This window comes from Vollenhovia emeryi, unplaced genomic scaffold (genome assembly GCF_000949405.1).
Source record: "Vollenhovia emeryi isolate VEMERY1.0 unplaced genomic scaffold, V.emery_V1.0 DF939139.1, whole genome shotgun sequence".
In the NCBI taxonomy this organism is placed as follows: domain Eukaryota; kingdom Metazoa; phylum Arthropoda; class Insecta; order Hymenoptera; family Formicidae; genus Vollenhovia; species Vollenhovia emeryi.
This window is the reverse complement of record NW_011967227.1, coordinates 549,456-566,678: the sequence shown is the minus strand read 5'-3', so window position 1 is coordinate 566,678 and position 17,223 is coordinate 549,456. Positions and strand designations below refer to the sequence as shown.

At 38.9% G+C, this 17,223-nt stretch overlaps 1 protein-coding gene across 2 annotated transcripts in view; it reads left to right on the top strand.

The window, feature by feature from the left end:
* Positions 1-17,223, top strand: part of LOC105567248 (FH1/FH2 domain-containing protein 3) — a 147,669-nt gene that overhangs the window by 81,247 nt on the left and 49,199 nt on the right. Inside the window, exon 1 of one of the 2 annotated variants that reach the window (XM_012021961.1) lies at positions 11,716-11,793. The exons of the other annotated variant lie outside the window; for it this stretch is intronic. Within the exon in view, the coding sequence (XP_011877351.1) occupies positions 11,780-11,793 (14 nt within the window). The 5' untranslated portion in view covers positions 11,716-11,779. Of the gene's footprint in view, positions 1-11,715; positions 11,794-17,223 lie in introns of those variants that run through there. 2 annotated transcript variants of the gene reach the window in all.

Below are 17,223 nucleotides of genomic sequence, written 5' to 3'. Positions count from 1 at the left end.
GCACCTGCCTTTCGAAATCAAGCTACCACTTTCTTCGCCGGGGAAAAGATCTCGTTGAATTTACTGAGAAACGTTAATTCGCGTGAAGTTAATTAAATATCGAACAATGTCAATTAAATAAGATATTCTTCTCTCTCTCCCTTCTCCATCTATTTTTTCTGATTTAATTGGACCGAAGCTGTGCACGAGGCTCAAGGTGCTATTTATCGAATTTTTATCGGCGGTGCATTTCACGTGACAGCGCGTTCAATCTTCGCCACGGAATCGTCGACGTTTTTCATGTCACTCGTAGATTAGTCGGCGGTCTATTGCCGGTTGTCTTCTTCGGCCGTCAAAGTCTCCGAGAAACCAGATCGCCGCACGAAAGAAACGTCGGCGACGGTCGATGAATAAATCGTGTGGCGACGATCGGTTTTTGCAACCGGCGAGCTCCAAGACTGCTTTTGTAGTTCGCTCGGCGGAAATCGCTTCGAATGTTTTAACGAAGTCGCCTTTACAACTTTCCGTCTCTTTACAGTCGCTTTTTCATAGCGTGGAGAGTCTTCGGTTCGCGTATTCGTTGGTTGCTCGCTAAGATGCCGATTTTGTTCTAATTTTGTTTAAAAAATTAATACTGCACCATATAAATACATACTGTAAATAATTTACAGAAAAAATGTCCATTTATACATTTTATTACTGTAACTTGATCAAAATACCAATTTTTTATAAACATCGAATTTCTCCGTTTTCCTCAATTTATTGTCTACTTTGATTACTTGCGTTTATTAGTTTATCATGCATTACTAATATTTTATAAGTTACTATTATTATCTTTATTTTTATTCTACGCACGGCGATTTTAACTTGCAACAGCAATAACGGCAATTACTCTCGGCATGTTGACCAGCCAATTCGCGCGAAAGAAAAACGCAAATCGATTTGCAAACACAAAAGATTTAGAGAATTGATTTTTCGTTCATCTCGACACGTTCTATATTGTTGCTCGAATACCAGGTCGACGTAACGGGAGCGGTGCATAAATGTTCCTGTTCCTTCCTATTCTGGGTAGCAGGAAGAAGTGCCTGCTAGTGGTAGTGGCATTCATGAAGCTCCGGAGCGAAGTAGCGGAGGAGAAGATACATCGAAGATGAGAGAAGAGAGAGAGGAAGAAAGAACAAAAGGGAAGTGAAGATGAAGGGAGGAGGCCAACGATAGACAAAGAGAGGGCGAGAGCAAATACAATTTACCACGATAATCTTCAGTTCCTATTAAAACAATAATGGATATACGCGTAAACGTCAAAAGAATTTAAGCTTCAAGATAATTAACCAATGGCAAAAAGGTATACCGAGAAAAATGTCCGATTAAATGTAATCGGATAATCCAATTACATAACAAACGGATATATCGGATTAAATCGTGTACCGATAAAATAATATTTTTATCAAAAAAAAAATTACTTTACTCAAGAAAATTATTCATTAGGTAGCTCCTAATAGCTTACTAACTTAAATTTAAGAAGTAATAAACAAATTGAAACATGCATTTCTTTAATTTAAGTATTTATTAAATATCAAACAGTACATAATTTTAAATAAAAAAATTGTACTTTATAATAATGCTATAAAATGTTTACTAAGATACAAGTTTTTCAGCAAAGAAAATTGGATTTCTTGTTTGACAAACACAATGATTTCATTTAAGAAATACAATAGTATTCTCTATCTCATAAAATCTTTAGTTGAATGTAGAAAATGATTTAAATTAACTTACTTAGTATAATACACAGATTTACTTGAAATTTGACATTTTTCTTTAAATAGAATAAATATTTACTTTAGTAAAAAAATTATTTTAAGTAAATCTATTTACTTAGTTTAAAAAGAAATTTTCTGTCAGTGTATCCGATGAACAATGTGATCGGTTTTTCAATCAAGTTTCATCGGTAACTGCATTCTATCGGATAAATTTCATCGGATGTATTCATAATTTAATCGAAAAACGCTATTTAATTGGTTTATCCGGTGAGAATTTTTCTCAGTGTACGAGAAAGCCAGAGACTTCCTACGAAGGAAACACATGGACGTGCCAAATGTACGGACAGGGTACTATGATTTTTTGTACGATCTCTCTTGAATTCGCCCGCTATCATTCGGCATCTGCTCTCGTTTCTCTCGCAAAAATATTCATACGCGTGTCATGCGAACGAGACGGCGCCGCTGGAACCGGCCGCCTTCTTCGTCCTCATCGGTGCCGTCCACGCCGGCCTGCTGGTGCCCGCGCGAAAATATATTTCCTGAAGGATCGTGAGCTCACTGCGGTTGCACCAGTTTTCATTCACGATGCCTCCGCCATACTTTCACGGAGTTAAACTGGTTTTCGCGAACGACCCACGTACAGATATACACGCGCGCCGGTTCGTACATAGGCGCGTTCAATGGCAAGTGCCGATCGTCTCGCTTTGGCGATACGTGCACGGGGTGTTTAATAATCCGTAGTATAATTGAGAAATGCACGATTTTTTTGTTATCTTTTAAGCAGTTGCAGCGAAAGTTTATCGCGCCTAAAGCTCGGTAAAAAAATTGTATAACAAGATAAACGATGAAACTTTCGGGCACGAACGTGCTGAAATATTTGTTTTAACGTGAAACAAAGAAAAATCGACGTATTACGACAAAATCTTCCGAAAATTGTTTTCAACAATGAAGCTTGTACAATCGCACATTAGCTCGAAAGTTGAGCGTTTCCGGCTTTCAGGGGGCAATTTTCCGAAAATTGTTTTCAATAATGAAGCTTGTACAATCGCACATTAGCTCGGAACTTGAGCGTTTCCGGCTTTCAGGGCGCAATGTAACATTACGCGAAGCTCACTCGTTTTTGGGCGTACGAGCCATCGGACCAATAAGCGTGAGCTGGCCCTAGCAATAAATTCATGTTTTCTCCATGAACGTGGAGGGATGTAGATTAACACGCTAACGTATCAGCCGGGACGATACATCTCTCGCTTTCACTTGGCCCACAGGAGCTCTAGCCGGATGATTAATTGCTCACGCGTATAAAGTTTCTTAATTATACTAGCCGCGCGCTACCAGACACTTTATTTCGCCTTGTTGCGGGCGCAGCCACTATACATCGGGGCGTATATTGGCAGCCTCGTTGGGGGAATAAGGGTAAAAGTCGACGTGTAATGAGGAGTAAGAAGAATGTGTGTGGAAAATAGAGACCCCGTAGCACATATAGGGCTAAATGCGGCTATCCGAACGTAATTAATTGATTGTAACCGAGACTTGCGATTAATTAGATCTGCAATATATGTATGCAATAAGGTGTAATCCGAACGAATTTCCGGCAGAAGAATGAAAAGGTTGATAATATAAAACGACCAGTTTTATTCTTCAATATAAATGCACTTTATTTCAATACATCTTTTGCAGAGCAATGAATTAATTTTTCCAGCCCATTGAAATGATATTCCGACGTTTTATCCTCAAAATGATTTGATACAAGGGAGATCATCTCTTTATCTCTCGTTCTACAGCCAGTGATTATTTTTTTATCTTCGAAATTGAAATTCGTCTTACGTGGAAAGAAATTTAATCGAAGGTGAAGAAATGATCACGAAAATTAAACCGTTTTAAGGATGAAAAATCGAGAATATATTTTTAGCGGTGTAGGAAACATTAACTCGTCGTTCTAAAAAACTAAAATAGAAAGTTGAAATAAAGAGTGATTGTACTGAAAAGTAGAAATTACGGTTGTATTTTATCTCTTTGATATCCTTAGGTTCAGAAACTTTAGGATCTTACTATTATAATATATTAAATATGTCCTAAATCGAGATGTTTATTTACACATCACATTTGTCACGTTTACTTCGTTGAGTTTGACATTCGCCATAGTCATATTACGTCAAATGATATTCTTTTTACTGATAAAGTTATATTTTCGTATAAAACTGTTTAAAGTGAATGCTATTCTTCTCGATCTCTTTTTCATAAAAAAAAAGGGAGAACGAAGTGATCTACCTTTTCCTACTTCGGAATTCAAATAAGCGTCTCGCATCTGGCGGCGTGATCTGCAGAATTGATTCATCGATCGGGAATATCGGGGGAATTTCCTTTGTAAAGTAGTTAGAGAGGAATCCGGGGAAGATTTGGAACTTGATACGCAGGTACCTCCACGAGATACGTTTCAGAGGACGAACGAGGTGACTTTCGGACAAATCCGTGGTTTATTCCTTTTTTGCGAAAATGTACGCTGTGCTACGCAGGCTGGATTTGGATATGGCAGCCTTGAATTTTCGGAACGAAACGCACAGTGAACGCGATGCAAATAAAACACCCACGTATCGACGGCTACCTCGCAAACACGCTCGACGTGGCGTCGTAAATATTTGAACGTCGAAGAGGGGCAAGCGTCGACTTATCGGCAGATGTTGGTTATTTTCTAGCCGGCCATTATTTTCCACAGTTTTCTGTTTAGAAAATCATATTTTTCCCCCGAATTACAGACTCTAGAAGCCAAAAAAAAAACAGCGATTGTCTCGTGCACTTTTTAAATAAATTAGGTAAATTACGGATAGATGATAATATCTTCCTTCTTTAAATTTATATTTATTTTCCTTCGACAGAAACCGAAAGTGTAGGCGTTAAGAGACTTTACTAACAATAAGAACCGAACGTACCTACCATAATTTAATTATGCGACCTAGCAAAGAACTTTTCTGAGCTAACATTGGTTTCATAAAATTTATTGTTACCGGTTCCCGTAGTTTCTGTGTAAATTTATATTTTGTTACGAATCACACTAATAGATGGAAATTTACACGTTGCACAGGATGTGTTAATCACCGTGTTCTTGGAAATATTCTTTATTTTTAAATTTAGACCTAAATTCCTTTGAAATCCTAAGTCTCCTACAACACATGATATTAGATTAATAACGCGTTGTGATGTTTAATTCAAGCGTGTGTAATCTTCGAGCCGAACGGTCGCATTCAATGTAAATTGCGCGGCGAAAAACAAGAATGGAAGAACGTTTTGACATTAATTAGCTCGAGTTCAAGCTCCGGACTTTGAGCGAACCAGAATTAACCTTCTTCCGTGAATAAAGAAACGGACTCCATTATTACGAAAGTCTGTAATGAGAATGGCACGTCCTTAACCCGATTCCTGCGAAACCGGGATGGAATTGAATCGCGCCGGACGTACGTTCCTTTACAGAAAACGGGACTCCTATTGTGATGTAAAGTGGACCGACATGTTTGTTTCCTCGGGTGGTGATGTTGCCAGTGCCAAGTGTTTAATTCGAGTATTAACCTTCTTCGTCCTGCCTTCTTTATTTCTTCGCTTGTCTATTTGGGCGTCCATCTATCTATTTCTATCTTCCGCAGTTCGAAGATCGCGCGTTTCCCAAGTGTGAAACACCGAAACTCTCTTAACATCCATCGGAACGTCTTAACCGAGCCCATAAAAGTACCACGCGTTACACGGACACTCGCTCGTCGTTTCTCACTGTCGTAAACACTGCCTTTCCGCACGAGCCATCGCGTTGCAGCCGTAAGAAAAGTCGGAATCTGTTAGCACCTTCAACGTTTCTTGAGGATTTTCTGCCTGTTGTACACCGCACCGAGGCACGATTTCTTATACTTCCGCCAGTTACATCACACGACATGAGTTGAAGCTGAACCGTTATCTACATTTCCTTTCTCTGTCTATATACAGCCTGAGATGTAATATAATCGCTTATCTGTGTTAGTTAATCGCGATCGAGTTCGATTACGTTCTATCGGCGAGGGCATCTCATATAATTTGCAAATTTCTCTAGACTGTAATTCGATAAATGTAATTAGCTTCTTTTTCTTTGCGTAAATTGTATACATATACCTCTCTTATTTAATTACCAAACGGCACTGTACCAAGCAGCACGTTTTTTATCGTCGTCGTCGAAAACAAACCTCTCCAGAAAGTATTTATGACTTTAAATTAGTTTTATTTAAGCTCGCCGCTCTCGTACGATGATTAACGAATCGTGCGAATGAGGGAAAATTATTTGGAGAGAAATTACTTTCGGGCAACGTGCAGGTCTTTGTGTTAAATTCGTCGTGAAATTAATGGCCGAGTAGATGTAAGAGTTTCCATTTGTCTTAAGAAGCGCATTTCTTTTCAGAACCGTCATCATAGAAAGTCCGAAGAATTTACCTCGATGTATTTAGCGACCATTTCTTCGTACGATCACGAGGCGCTCTCGAAATTATTCCTTGTTGCCACATCACGCGTGCATTAGTTTCGGGGGAAAATGAAATTGGTAAAGAGAATCGTCAAGTCTATCATCAAAGACACTTCTGCCTCTCGCAAGATCGCGTCAAGCAATCGTAAACATCATATTAGTTATCGTTCTTTGTCCCGATAGAGCTTATTTTATTTCTCTTGTGTCAAACAATTAAATTCTAATGGAAAAATACTCGCGCACGGTTATTAAATGAGAAAATCGTTGTCAAAGTAAAATCCATCGACGCCGATATACATACATAAATGAAACGTTAAAAACAGTGAGTTTTACGCCGATGGAATATAATTATGGAATTTGTCCTGGACAATGAAATTCAATTAGCTTTGTTCGAAATTAAATTGTTATACGAAGGAATGTTACTAAAATGTAATTCATTGAAATCTGACAGAGAGTCTCTTTCGCGCACAATTTCGCGGCGGCAAAGGCATTTGTGTTTTCAATGCTGCCTAATAATATTTATAACAGCGATTAAATATATTCGCAACGGCAATTGGATAAGCGCCTAATTATTTCAAAATGCAAAATACGGAGGATTAAACGATTCGCATGCGGCGCATGCACATTCCATGTCCCTTTTGACACCCTCCGCATGTTCGAGCGGTTTGTATGCACCGGAAGGAAGCGCAAGCGATCGAGGTGCAAGACGCCGGCTGTATGCGCCAGCACGCCGCCAAGAATAGCGCGACGCGACGGTGTCGCCCGGGAATGCCTGGAATCGTTCGTGAGAGTATGAACTGTCCGGAGGCAATGTCTACGGCAGGAGGTATGGACGCGAGGGCCGAGTGACGAGGAGGACGCGAAGCTCAACAGGCGAGGCACGTTCCTCTCGTTCGTTGAGGGAAAACGGTCAAGAATCGATACGCTTCTGTAGAATAATCGTGTTATTAATATAGCTAGTTCAGAATGAAAGGGCAAGTAGCCTGGACATCTAAGGCACGCAGAGTAACGCAGATATTATCGGATTAAAATGGCCCGCCCTGTGTAACTGGACTATCCGATTATATTTAATCGGATATTTTTCTCAGTGTAGTAATTTTATACACATTTTACTGACAGAATGTATGGTAAAATTTCGAAAACTCTCATAAAGTTCTCCAAAAATGCCATGTTGTCCCACGCTTACATGATTTTCAGAATAAATTTTCAGAGAAAATTCTCACCGCGTGGACAATCAAAGCATTTTTCTCAGTGTAATAAACGCAAAGCCAAAAGTTCTGCCGGGCAACGCCTCGTAACTCTATTTCGCTAACCAGAAAATAATAAAGTGACAGTACAGTGTGTAAGACATTTAAATTTCTTTTGAATCGAGATATTAATAATCAAATGCACTGCCGTCAGCCGCAAATGTTTTAAATAGAAGAGAAGAGCAGAAAAAACGAAGAGCGATTCGCGAGCATTAAAGAGCACGGGACGTGAAGCACGGGGGAAAGATCTGTATATTTTACATTTTGCGCGTTCAACGGTTTTCGTTATTAAATTTGCCCATAACCCGTCGGACATTTTTTTCCCCCTCGTATGCATTAAGCAAGGTACATCGCTAATTATTTTTTGCAATTGATTTTATTAAAAGAAAACTTGCGTGTAAAAATATACAATAAATTCGCCCCGATATGGTTAAATCGTCCAGCCAACGATTTTTTATCTGTAACATGTGTGCACACGCTGAAAACATGTTAGACGAATGCATAGACAGAGAGGAAGGGGGGGGGGGATTAGCAGACAGTAATTTATAGCGCGACGAGGATATCGATGAGCATGGATTACCGGCGGCGTGTGATTAATTGTCGCCGTATTAGTTACCGTTACGACGTGGCCGAACTCGATTAATTACCATGCCATCGCGTCGCCGTACTTTATATAAGCTGCCGGGTAAGCGCCTTTTTTACGCGCCGCGGAGGGTAACGTATGAGTGTGGATTAATTAACGATGAATATCGACAATGGGGCGACGTAGCGAAAAGTGGCCGCGGCGCGATTCGTTTAACGATAACGTCGGCCCGTTTTCGCCGGCTGTCGCGCGGCAACACAAGCGCGAAACCCGCAGTAATAAGTTTCATATTAATGTGCGTTATCACGAGCGGACTTGGGGAATACTGAAGTTTCCCGGCGCGGCAGAATAGCACGCGGGAGACCCAGATAAGGGCGTAGCGAAGTTCTGCTTTATTCGGCCCATTTGTAATCTTTAGGGAGTTTGAATCACTTCGGAATTATCCGCGATCAAAACTTATCAATGTCACGGCTCTTCATTCTGTCTCTGCCGCACACTTTTAACGGCCTGTTTCAGAGCAAATGTCTCTAAGCAAAGAGAGTTCAATATATTTCTCCCCCCCCGATAATCGTTAAGTCGTCCAGCGGACAATAAGTCTCTTTTATATCCCACAATAGGTAAACGTTTTCTGCGGGCTTTGGTTTGCGATTATACTTCGTTCAGTAAATATTCAACATTTCACGCTGTAAGGTAAAAGTACCAATGCCCGGGCATGCACCTATATCTGAACATTCTTTTTTTTGGTCTTTAAATGCGGATACTTAAACAAAAAATACACATGTCCAGATACAGGTGCGTGTCCGGGCATTGGTACTTTTACCTTATCTTTTAAAATTGTTTTTCCGCTCGGTAGAGGTTGATAATCGTCTTCTCATTCCTCATTTTGCGGCTTCCATTCATCGTGCGCGAAGCCTAAAAAAGCAGCCACTTTCAGACTCAAACGAAACTTGCCCGCGGAATCTCATTGTCTACACTTGTACTCGGCTGAAACCTTTTAAAAGCAAAATCTCGTCTCCTCGACCTGCATCGGCAGGTTCTTAGTATTCCGTATGCTCGGTGTCGAGGCAGTCGTAAAGAGGTGAGCCGCTGGTAGCCGACGGACAAAAACAGAACGATCCGAAATCCCGCGTGTCCCGTCGTTCCTGTATGAGTTACAGGAATCGGGGGCTGTAACGAAGCGACGGCTGCGGCCATTTGTAATCGTTAGGAGTTTCGATGAATGAGCGATCTGCGGGGCCGCGAGGCTTTTCCACCTAAGCGCAGCGATCATTCACGGGGCCGTTTTTCTCATCCCTGGTCCGTGCCCGCGAACGTTGCTTTGAAGAAAATTGCCTTTGCTAAAATTAATCATGCATTTAGTCGGAATTATTCTGCCGGCGATAACGCAGAATTGTTGCATTTTCTACGGCGAAACGCGCGTGTCCCAAGGACTGCACGCGAAATTGTTGAGATAATTAGTGAGTCGGAATACGCTCTAGAATAATGCTCCCCCAGCCCCGCATACTTTGTAAGCGCGCAGTCTTTCCCCGCCCCCGATTCCGCCAGGCGCTTCCTCGCTCTCACGAGTAACCGAGGTGGTTACCGCGATAGCAGCAGACTCGGCGAATCATCCGTCTGCAACAGAAACCCCAAGATATGTATCTCTCCACCTTGGCTAACAACCGGAGATTAACGAGTTGCTTTATCCGTCGACGTACACCCGTCCGCCGCGCGCCGTAGAGATACGAATTCTTTTCGCGGCCGTACACGAAGCGGGGTAAGAATGGAGGATGGTATCATGCAGTCGGGAAGGAGTTCTTGGGACGGGCAGACAGCGTTAATCACACTTGCGAAAATAATACAGCTTCGTCGAGGAAAATGCAACATCTGCGCCGATGTGATTGTTTTTTTAGCTCGAGAAAAGCTTCGGGGACGTCATTAAAATGATGATTACGTAATTTATGACATGAAACACTTTATCAGTAATTTACGCGCCTGCAAAGCACGCGGGGTTGGGGGAGCATTATTCTAGAGCGTATTCCGACTCGCTAATTATCTCAACAATTTTATATTGTTACGCATTACTATTAAAATTCTTTAAGCGATATATTGGGAATTGTGTAATACTTTCCGAAAATCACCAATCAAATCCGATCGAAGTTTCAGTGACCAGTGTCTGCACTAATCGATGAAATGCTCAATACGGTGCTGGATAGATAAATTCAAATTGCCTACGGAAATAGCTTGAAACTGAATGATGAACCTTGCCCTTAGTTTTAGGTAAGAAATCGTTATAATTGCTAAATGAAATAGTAAATCATCTTAAATATATTCTCTGATAAATTTAGAATTGACAAACTGTTAGCTCTGCAATTATGATAAGCAATTCGAAATTTAATAAGTTATACGAATCGAATATCAAGAATACAAACAAATGACAAACTCTATTTTTTATCGGAGAAAGAGAGAGAGAGAGAGAGAGAGAGAGATTTTGTACGTAAAGAAAATACGAGAAATCTATGCTTACGTTACATTTGAGTTCGAAAAATCTATAATTCAACAAAAATCATTTATTTTAAATTGATATGATTGTATCTATAAAACTTTTCTTTGAGCGCTTTAGAAATATTCAATTTCCATATTACCAGAGCTGCAAAACGGATTCTGTGGTTGGTACGCATCGCATTCCCTGTGTCTTCCTCTGTCTTCATCGGGAAATTCTCGTGCATAGTAAGACGATATTCTCGCAGTATACAATTGTGCATATACACGGTACAATCAAAATGCGAAAAAAAAAGAATCGTTTGCTCATGCAATCCGCTTTGTAATCGCCCCGACTCCGGTCGGTCCCCGCACATGTATACATGGGAAACACGCCACCGTATCTTCGCGATTCTTTATGCTTTTCTCCTGAAGTACAATAGTCTTCATAAATTCGAGCGCGATTTTTCAAAGTTACGTGCTCCTACGCTACATATCGCGACAACGTAACTTCTGTTTTTAAAAATTGAAGCAAAAGTAAAATTAAAATAGATCGAAAACCAACATTGATTCTACCGAGTCTCGCGTGAGATTGGCGTGAGATTGGCGTGAGATGGAGTTATCAAAATAAAATTGAAGTACGATGATAAAAATCGAAGAGCGATAAGAACAATAAAAATCTTCTTTAAAATTTGCCAATAACTGATTAATTCTTCTTGAACGAATCATTATCTAAAAATTCCCCTGAAAAGAGCTAGTTTCCGTTAATAGATCAGTGATCCGTACAAAAGTGGATTAGTGGCAAAACACTTAGTTCCGCAGCAATTGATATGCATTCCCGTTATAGATGAAATTTCGACGAACGTGGAATGGATTTGCGAACGGTACCACAAGGTAAATTCTGCGTGCACGCACTCACACAAACGTGCACTTATATTATCTGTGACAAGCGAGACGTGTGCATGTCGACATGTCGAAAACGAACATTACACACAACGCGCGTATGTGCGTATATATGCGTACGTGTGCATCGGCACAGCAACCACTCAGCGTTTTGATCTCCCACCAGTTTCTATTGTGGCGAACGCGGCGACCAGGCAGCAAGAAGCCATCCTGGTACCAACCCAGTCGTTGCTTAGACCCCGACACTATCGAGAGCGCTTCTCGAGCCGTCTTCGACACGAGCCGGTGGTTTCTTAACGCGTTCGCGAGATCGAAAGTGAGATCGGGGCTGAGTACATCGTCAATTATTTTGGTGATATGACATTGCGACAACGTGATGCCGCCAGACTGGTAAATATCCATCGATTTTATTACACGGTTGTGACGATTAAACGTTAAACGATTAAAGTGATTCCTCGTTTATCAGTTAACACGTGTACTTTGCTATGTAAAAACTATTTAAAGCATTTGTCCAATTCTAATTAAGTATCTGATGTCGCAGAATAAATGGCACAATGATCCTTTCATGATAAAATTAATAACTGTTATAATAATATAGTTCACTTCAATGACGTACAAGAAGATATTAGATTAGATATTCCACATGTGTACAAGATTGTAATAAAAGAAACACAAGTTTCAGAGAATCAATATCCCTTATCGTTTACTTGTCAGCAGATATTATTTATATTTTATCTGATGCTTTTATATATACGGTCTGGTCAAAGGTGGCAAAACAACAAATGTTAAGCGAATACATTCGAAGCGCGCGTTACCACGCGCGTTAATTCTTCTCGGTTTTTCTCCAGTTATTGGTATCTTTTATTAAAACGTGAATAAGATTGATATAAACCTCGCCAGTAAAATACCCTTACGTTAATGATCCTGACTTACGCGATAATATATTGGCAGTATTATTTATTGAATTAGAATGGAGCTTTTCAGAAATGTGAATTCGCCGTACGGTGGCTGAAAAATATACAGTAACTGTTGTACCTGGGGATATTTCAAGGAAAAATGTATCTCTCAGTCTCTCCTCGCAGACACATTATTCGTTTTCCAATACGCCTTTGTTTAAAAATAGATATGCTCTTACAAGTATTCACACGGAGAACTTGATTTTTGTTCTCGTGTGAGTTTAATCTTAAAATGTATGCGTGCGGCACTATCATTCCGCGTCTCTCTTTCTCTCTCTCTCTCTCTCTCTCTCTATGTTGAGAAAAAGGACATTCGCGAAGGCAGTTGCTTGAAGGTAATAACTAAAGGGAGAAATTTTTCTTCAGGCGTCGGTGCTGGTTATGCAAAGAGCATGCTTGAGACGATTCGACGCCTCAGACGTGCATCTGCATCTGGGATGCAACAGGTGCAACGCGTTCGGGAATGCATTTGAATAATTGGGACGTACGAGCGCGCGAGAACTATCTCGCGTTGCGTCAGGACGTCTCGTCAACATCGATCATGGTGATCCAAGATGAATTTAGTTATGGCCGCGCTCTCGGTGAATTTTTCGTCAATTTTCCTTGACGTAACTTGCGAAAACTTTATCGTAAGAATTCTGTGTCGCGAAGAAACCCAAATTAAATGACAGTTCGCATATCTACGCAGAATGGGCCAAAGTAAATAAATTTCAGCAGCACAGTTTAGCAATTTTAAGTGAATTTATTATCTCAAAATCTATTCAAAACCTTTCTGAAATTAAGGGAAAGTGGATTACGATAATACAATTGGCTATTATTTATATATTTTTTAATGTAATGTGCCATAACTTATCGATACCCAATCCAAAATATGTAATCACTAAATTACACTTGCTCAGTTTACCGGTGACTTTTATATATTTCATTGTTGTATAAAAATTATATTAAAATTAATGTAGTATATATACATATAGACATATTACGTAGACAATATTTGTCACAGTTAATATTTGTTATATCTAAACGCGATAAATATAATATAAATTCTACTTAACGACCTCTGCACTATCTTCACATTTTTTAAACTGTTATCGATCATTTAATCGTATTCTCGTCTCAATACATACGTTATCCAGATCGGAAAATACAATGATTTCTAAAAAAAAGTATTGCCTCATGCTTATCTCAATATAATGAAACTAGCTATTGTCAACCGTGGTACATTCAGTTGTATTTTGATGTACAGTTTATTTAACGCAGGATTTACAGCTCTGGATATTTGTAACATTTGTAATTCATCCTCTTATATTTATAATTTCGTCAAGTTTCACATCTACATCAATCACTCAAAAATATCGCGACAGGTCGTACATTTGATATATCAGCACTTTTGATTTCGCGATATATTCAACGGCTGTAAATCATACACACGCCAACATCCGCGTATAAAGCTGTGATTTGTATCGTTAAATTTTATATGATAAATTCATGATATGCCTTGTTTCGACGTTTTTCCTGCACTTATTTGCCATCCTCTGAAAGCTGATGAAATTTTAACCTTGTTATTTCAAAGGAGATTAATTATCCAGCTATAAATTATAATTTATGAGCCGGATTATAAGATATTATAAGATACTAGTTCTTCTCTTTAATTTTTACAACTATTAGAATGCTCAAGGATTCAATTTTATTAGATGAGTGAATAATTCACGTCCTTCTTGCACAGAAATATCTCTGAGATATCAGCGGACTTTGATTCGACTGTTATTACCAGCTGATTCCTCTTGCTCTGTATTTCTTGCCCCTTGGACACTGCAAGACGTACAATATTAATAATTCATTATACCGCATTAATGTTCCTAACGGCTTTTCGCATGACTGCATTTCTAGTTTTGATTCCATTAAACGGTCAGTAGATACATGACTTTATTTTACATAAATTAATTAAATTTGTATTACTTTCCGATTTGAATGTCGTCTCTGATATGAAAATAAATCCCAGAAAAATGAGTAATAATTCCTCTTGTATTGTTAACGGTCTAATGTACTTAACCTGGACCACAATTACGATTACTGAAGTAGAAACTTTCTATAAACCACCATTTTGCGTCTCGGCGCATTTAATTTTCCTAAAATGTAATTATCCTGTCCTTTTAAATCTTCTCCTCTATATGATTGCTGGAATATCTCCCTGGATCGTAAGTGTTCTTCTCTCGTAAAAGGACAGTCATGCGGTAAGCGGCAAGAGCCGGACGTAATCGAAGTTGTTGGCAGTACGACGCGACGTGACGCGTTGATTCCCTTGAAACGCACTCATGAATCTCATGAATCTCGTTCACGATTCGATGACATTCCGCGGCGATTGTCGGCCCCTTGACTTTCACTCCCGCGCGTTTCGTTGATCGTTTGTGTCCGAGGCACGATCACAAGCCGTGACTCGGCCGTTATAGAAGGTGAGGGTAGGAAAGGAAGAGCGTGCCTCGTTTCCTTCGAGTTCATTGAATCCGCTCGAATTGCCCGTACTCGCGCGGCACAACGTCCTGGAAACGTGCCGTCACGCGAATCGATCGATCATCGATCACCCCCGATCGAGCTCCAAGACTGAGCTCGGCGTTCGCAGCCCTTTCGCTCCTAATTCTTTTAAGATTATGAGGAATATACTATTTTTTAATATTGGTATCAAACTATAATGTTTTTTTTTAAAAAAAAACTCATTGAAAAGGGTTACCTTTAGTAACCGAAACGTCTGACGTTAATTAAATTTGTCGATATTTAATGTGAAAAAAAACCAAGTGGTGTATTCTCGTTCTTTTCCATCTAGGTGAAAACACATTCAAATATCAGATGAAAAGAAAAAAATTCGTCAAAGGCTCCTATCGCCCTTGCCATAACTAATATTATTGAAACTATAATGTGATGCGCTTTCAATATATTTTTGGATATTCTATGTGGAATCATATTGAATTTCGGACTCGTGTTTTTTTAAATATAATTCGACTCTGTATAACTTTGAATTAAAAATAACTACGAATTTTCATTAAAAACTAAAAAAATTTTTTTCAGAATTAAATCTCTGAGATACATGTAATAAACCATTATTGAGATAATTTCGAATAGATGTTATTTATCAAAGTTTAGAGTAATAGGTACGTATTACACGTACAAAGATTTTTTATTACATCTTTAATAATGCTTAATCTGTGCTTGTTTGTGGATTGAAGAAAATACGTGTTTTAAATCAATCTAAAAATAATCGCGTCACGTTTATAACTTAAAAGCAAATAAGAATACACTTCATGCACACTATTATTAGCCATTTAATATGAATCCACTTAAAATCATATAAATCGTCATTGAGATATTGCCAATCAATTGCATATAAATTATAGCCAAATAAAGATTAGAATGTATAATATAACATTCCTGGGTAATTTAGTATGTTTTTTCTAATAATATTAATATAAAAATAACTTTTTATGTGAAAGAAGACAAGTGGATAATGGTTTCCTATTTTTAGATGTAAATAAAAATCCACAAAATAAGTTGAATACTTTAATGTGAATAGTCTCAGCAGCACTTTAGTAAGCTTCAGAGGTGAAAAAATTTCGAAAAATTAAATTTTAAACACAAAGATGCTAAGTGTATACCTTATGTTTTATCTAGTTCCAACTGAGCTGTGCATACAGAAAGTTAGTTCGTTATTAAATTAAATTAAATTAAATTAAATTAAAAAGGTTAATCTTAAAATAAAAAGTGCAGGGGCTTAAATGATTATCGACACTGGATTCTAGCTTACCAAAAATTACTAAACAAACAATTTTTAGTTCGTTAAAGAGATCATAGTTAATAATACGTTTTTTTTTATTAACTTGGAAATATTCCAATTTGTATTTGTGCACGTATATCTCTCTAATGAATAAATTTAATAACTGTTTATTGTTATTCGGAAGGCCATTTTTACTGATTATGAGTGCAATTTAATTCGTGCACCCTGTTTTCCGTCATAAATGCTAAATTTTTCACGATTCCTGTCATGTTGGGGAATGCCGTGAAACGCATATTGCCTTAATTTATACGTCGTTTCCATTAGACATGGGTCTCTCTCTCTCTCTCTCTCTCTCTCTCTCTCTCTCTCTCTCTCTCTCTCTCTCTTTCATTCTCGAATGGCTAGAGGCGCTAATTAGCTCTGCGATCCCAGAAAGCTGCGAAAATCGCGCTCGCTCGCGAATGCTTGGCAACTTGGTTTGCCCGGCTTCAACTCGATTCACACGCGTAAGATGAGTCGCAGAATGTGTGTCGCGATGTGTGCGCGTTTCCATACCCGTATTGCCGCGTGTGTGCGTTCGATTTAAATACTGGCGGACCAATTAGAGGGGTTAATTCCTAAGTGATTTATGACTTCGGCCGGGGGAGAGCGACCTGACCTTAAGCTTCGTCTCTAGTATCGTTACGCAATCGCCGACGAGCTTTATTTGTACAGCCGTTAATCGACCAACACGCGCACACTTTACGCTCACCCTTTTCGTACATGACCTCGGAGGATATGCCGGAATATATTAGCTGCTTGGGTGCTTGTTAACAGCGAACGGTGCTTTATACCGAGGGGAAAATATCGGCGTAGATTTTCTACCGTACTTTAATCTGTGTTTACATTAATAAATTGTGTAATAGACGCGAAAACTGTATAAAATTTGTTTTTTGTCAAAATTATAGCGAATTCAGCGAATTAGAAATTAAACAAATACAACGAAAAATATAATTTTGTGCTATAATTAGAATTGAGTATGAGGTAACAATTATAATAGTTAACGATTAAGAAATGTCGCGAGATATAACGGACAAAAATAAATATATATTATAACAT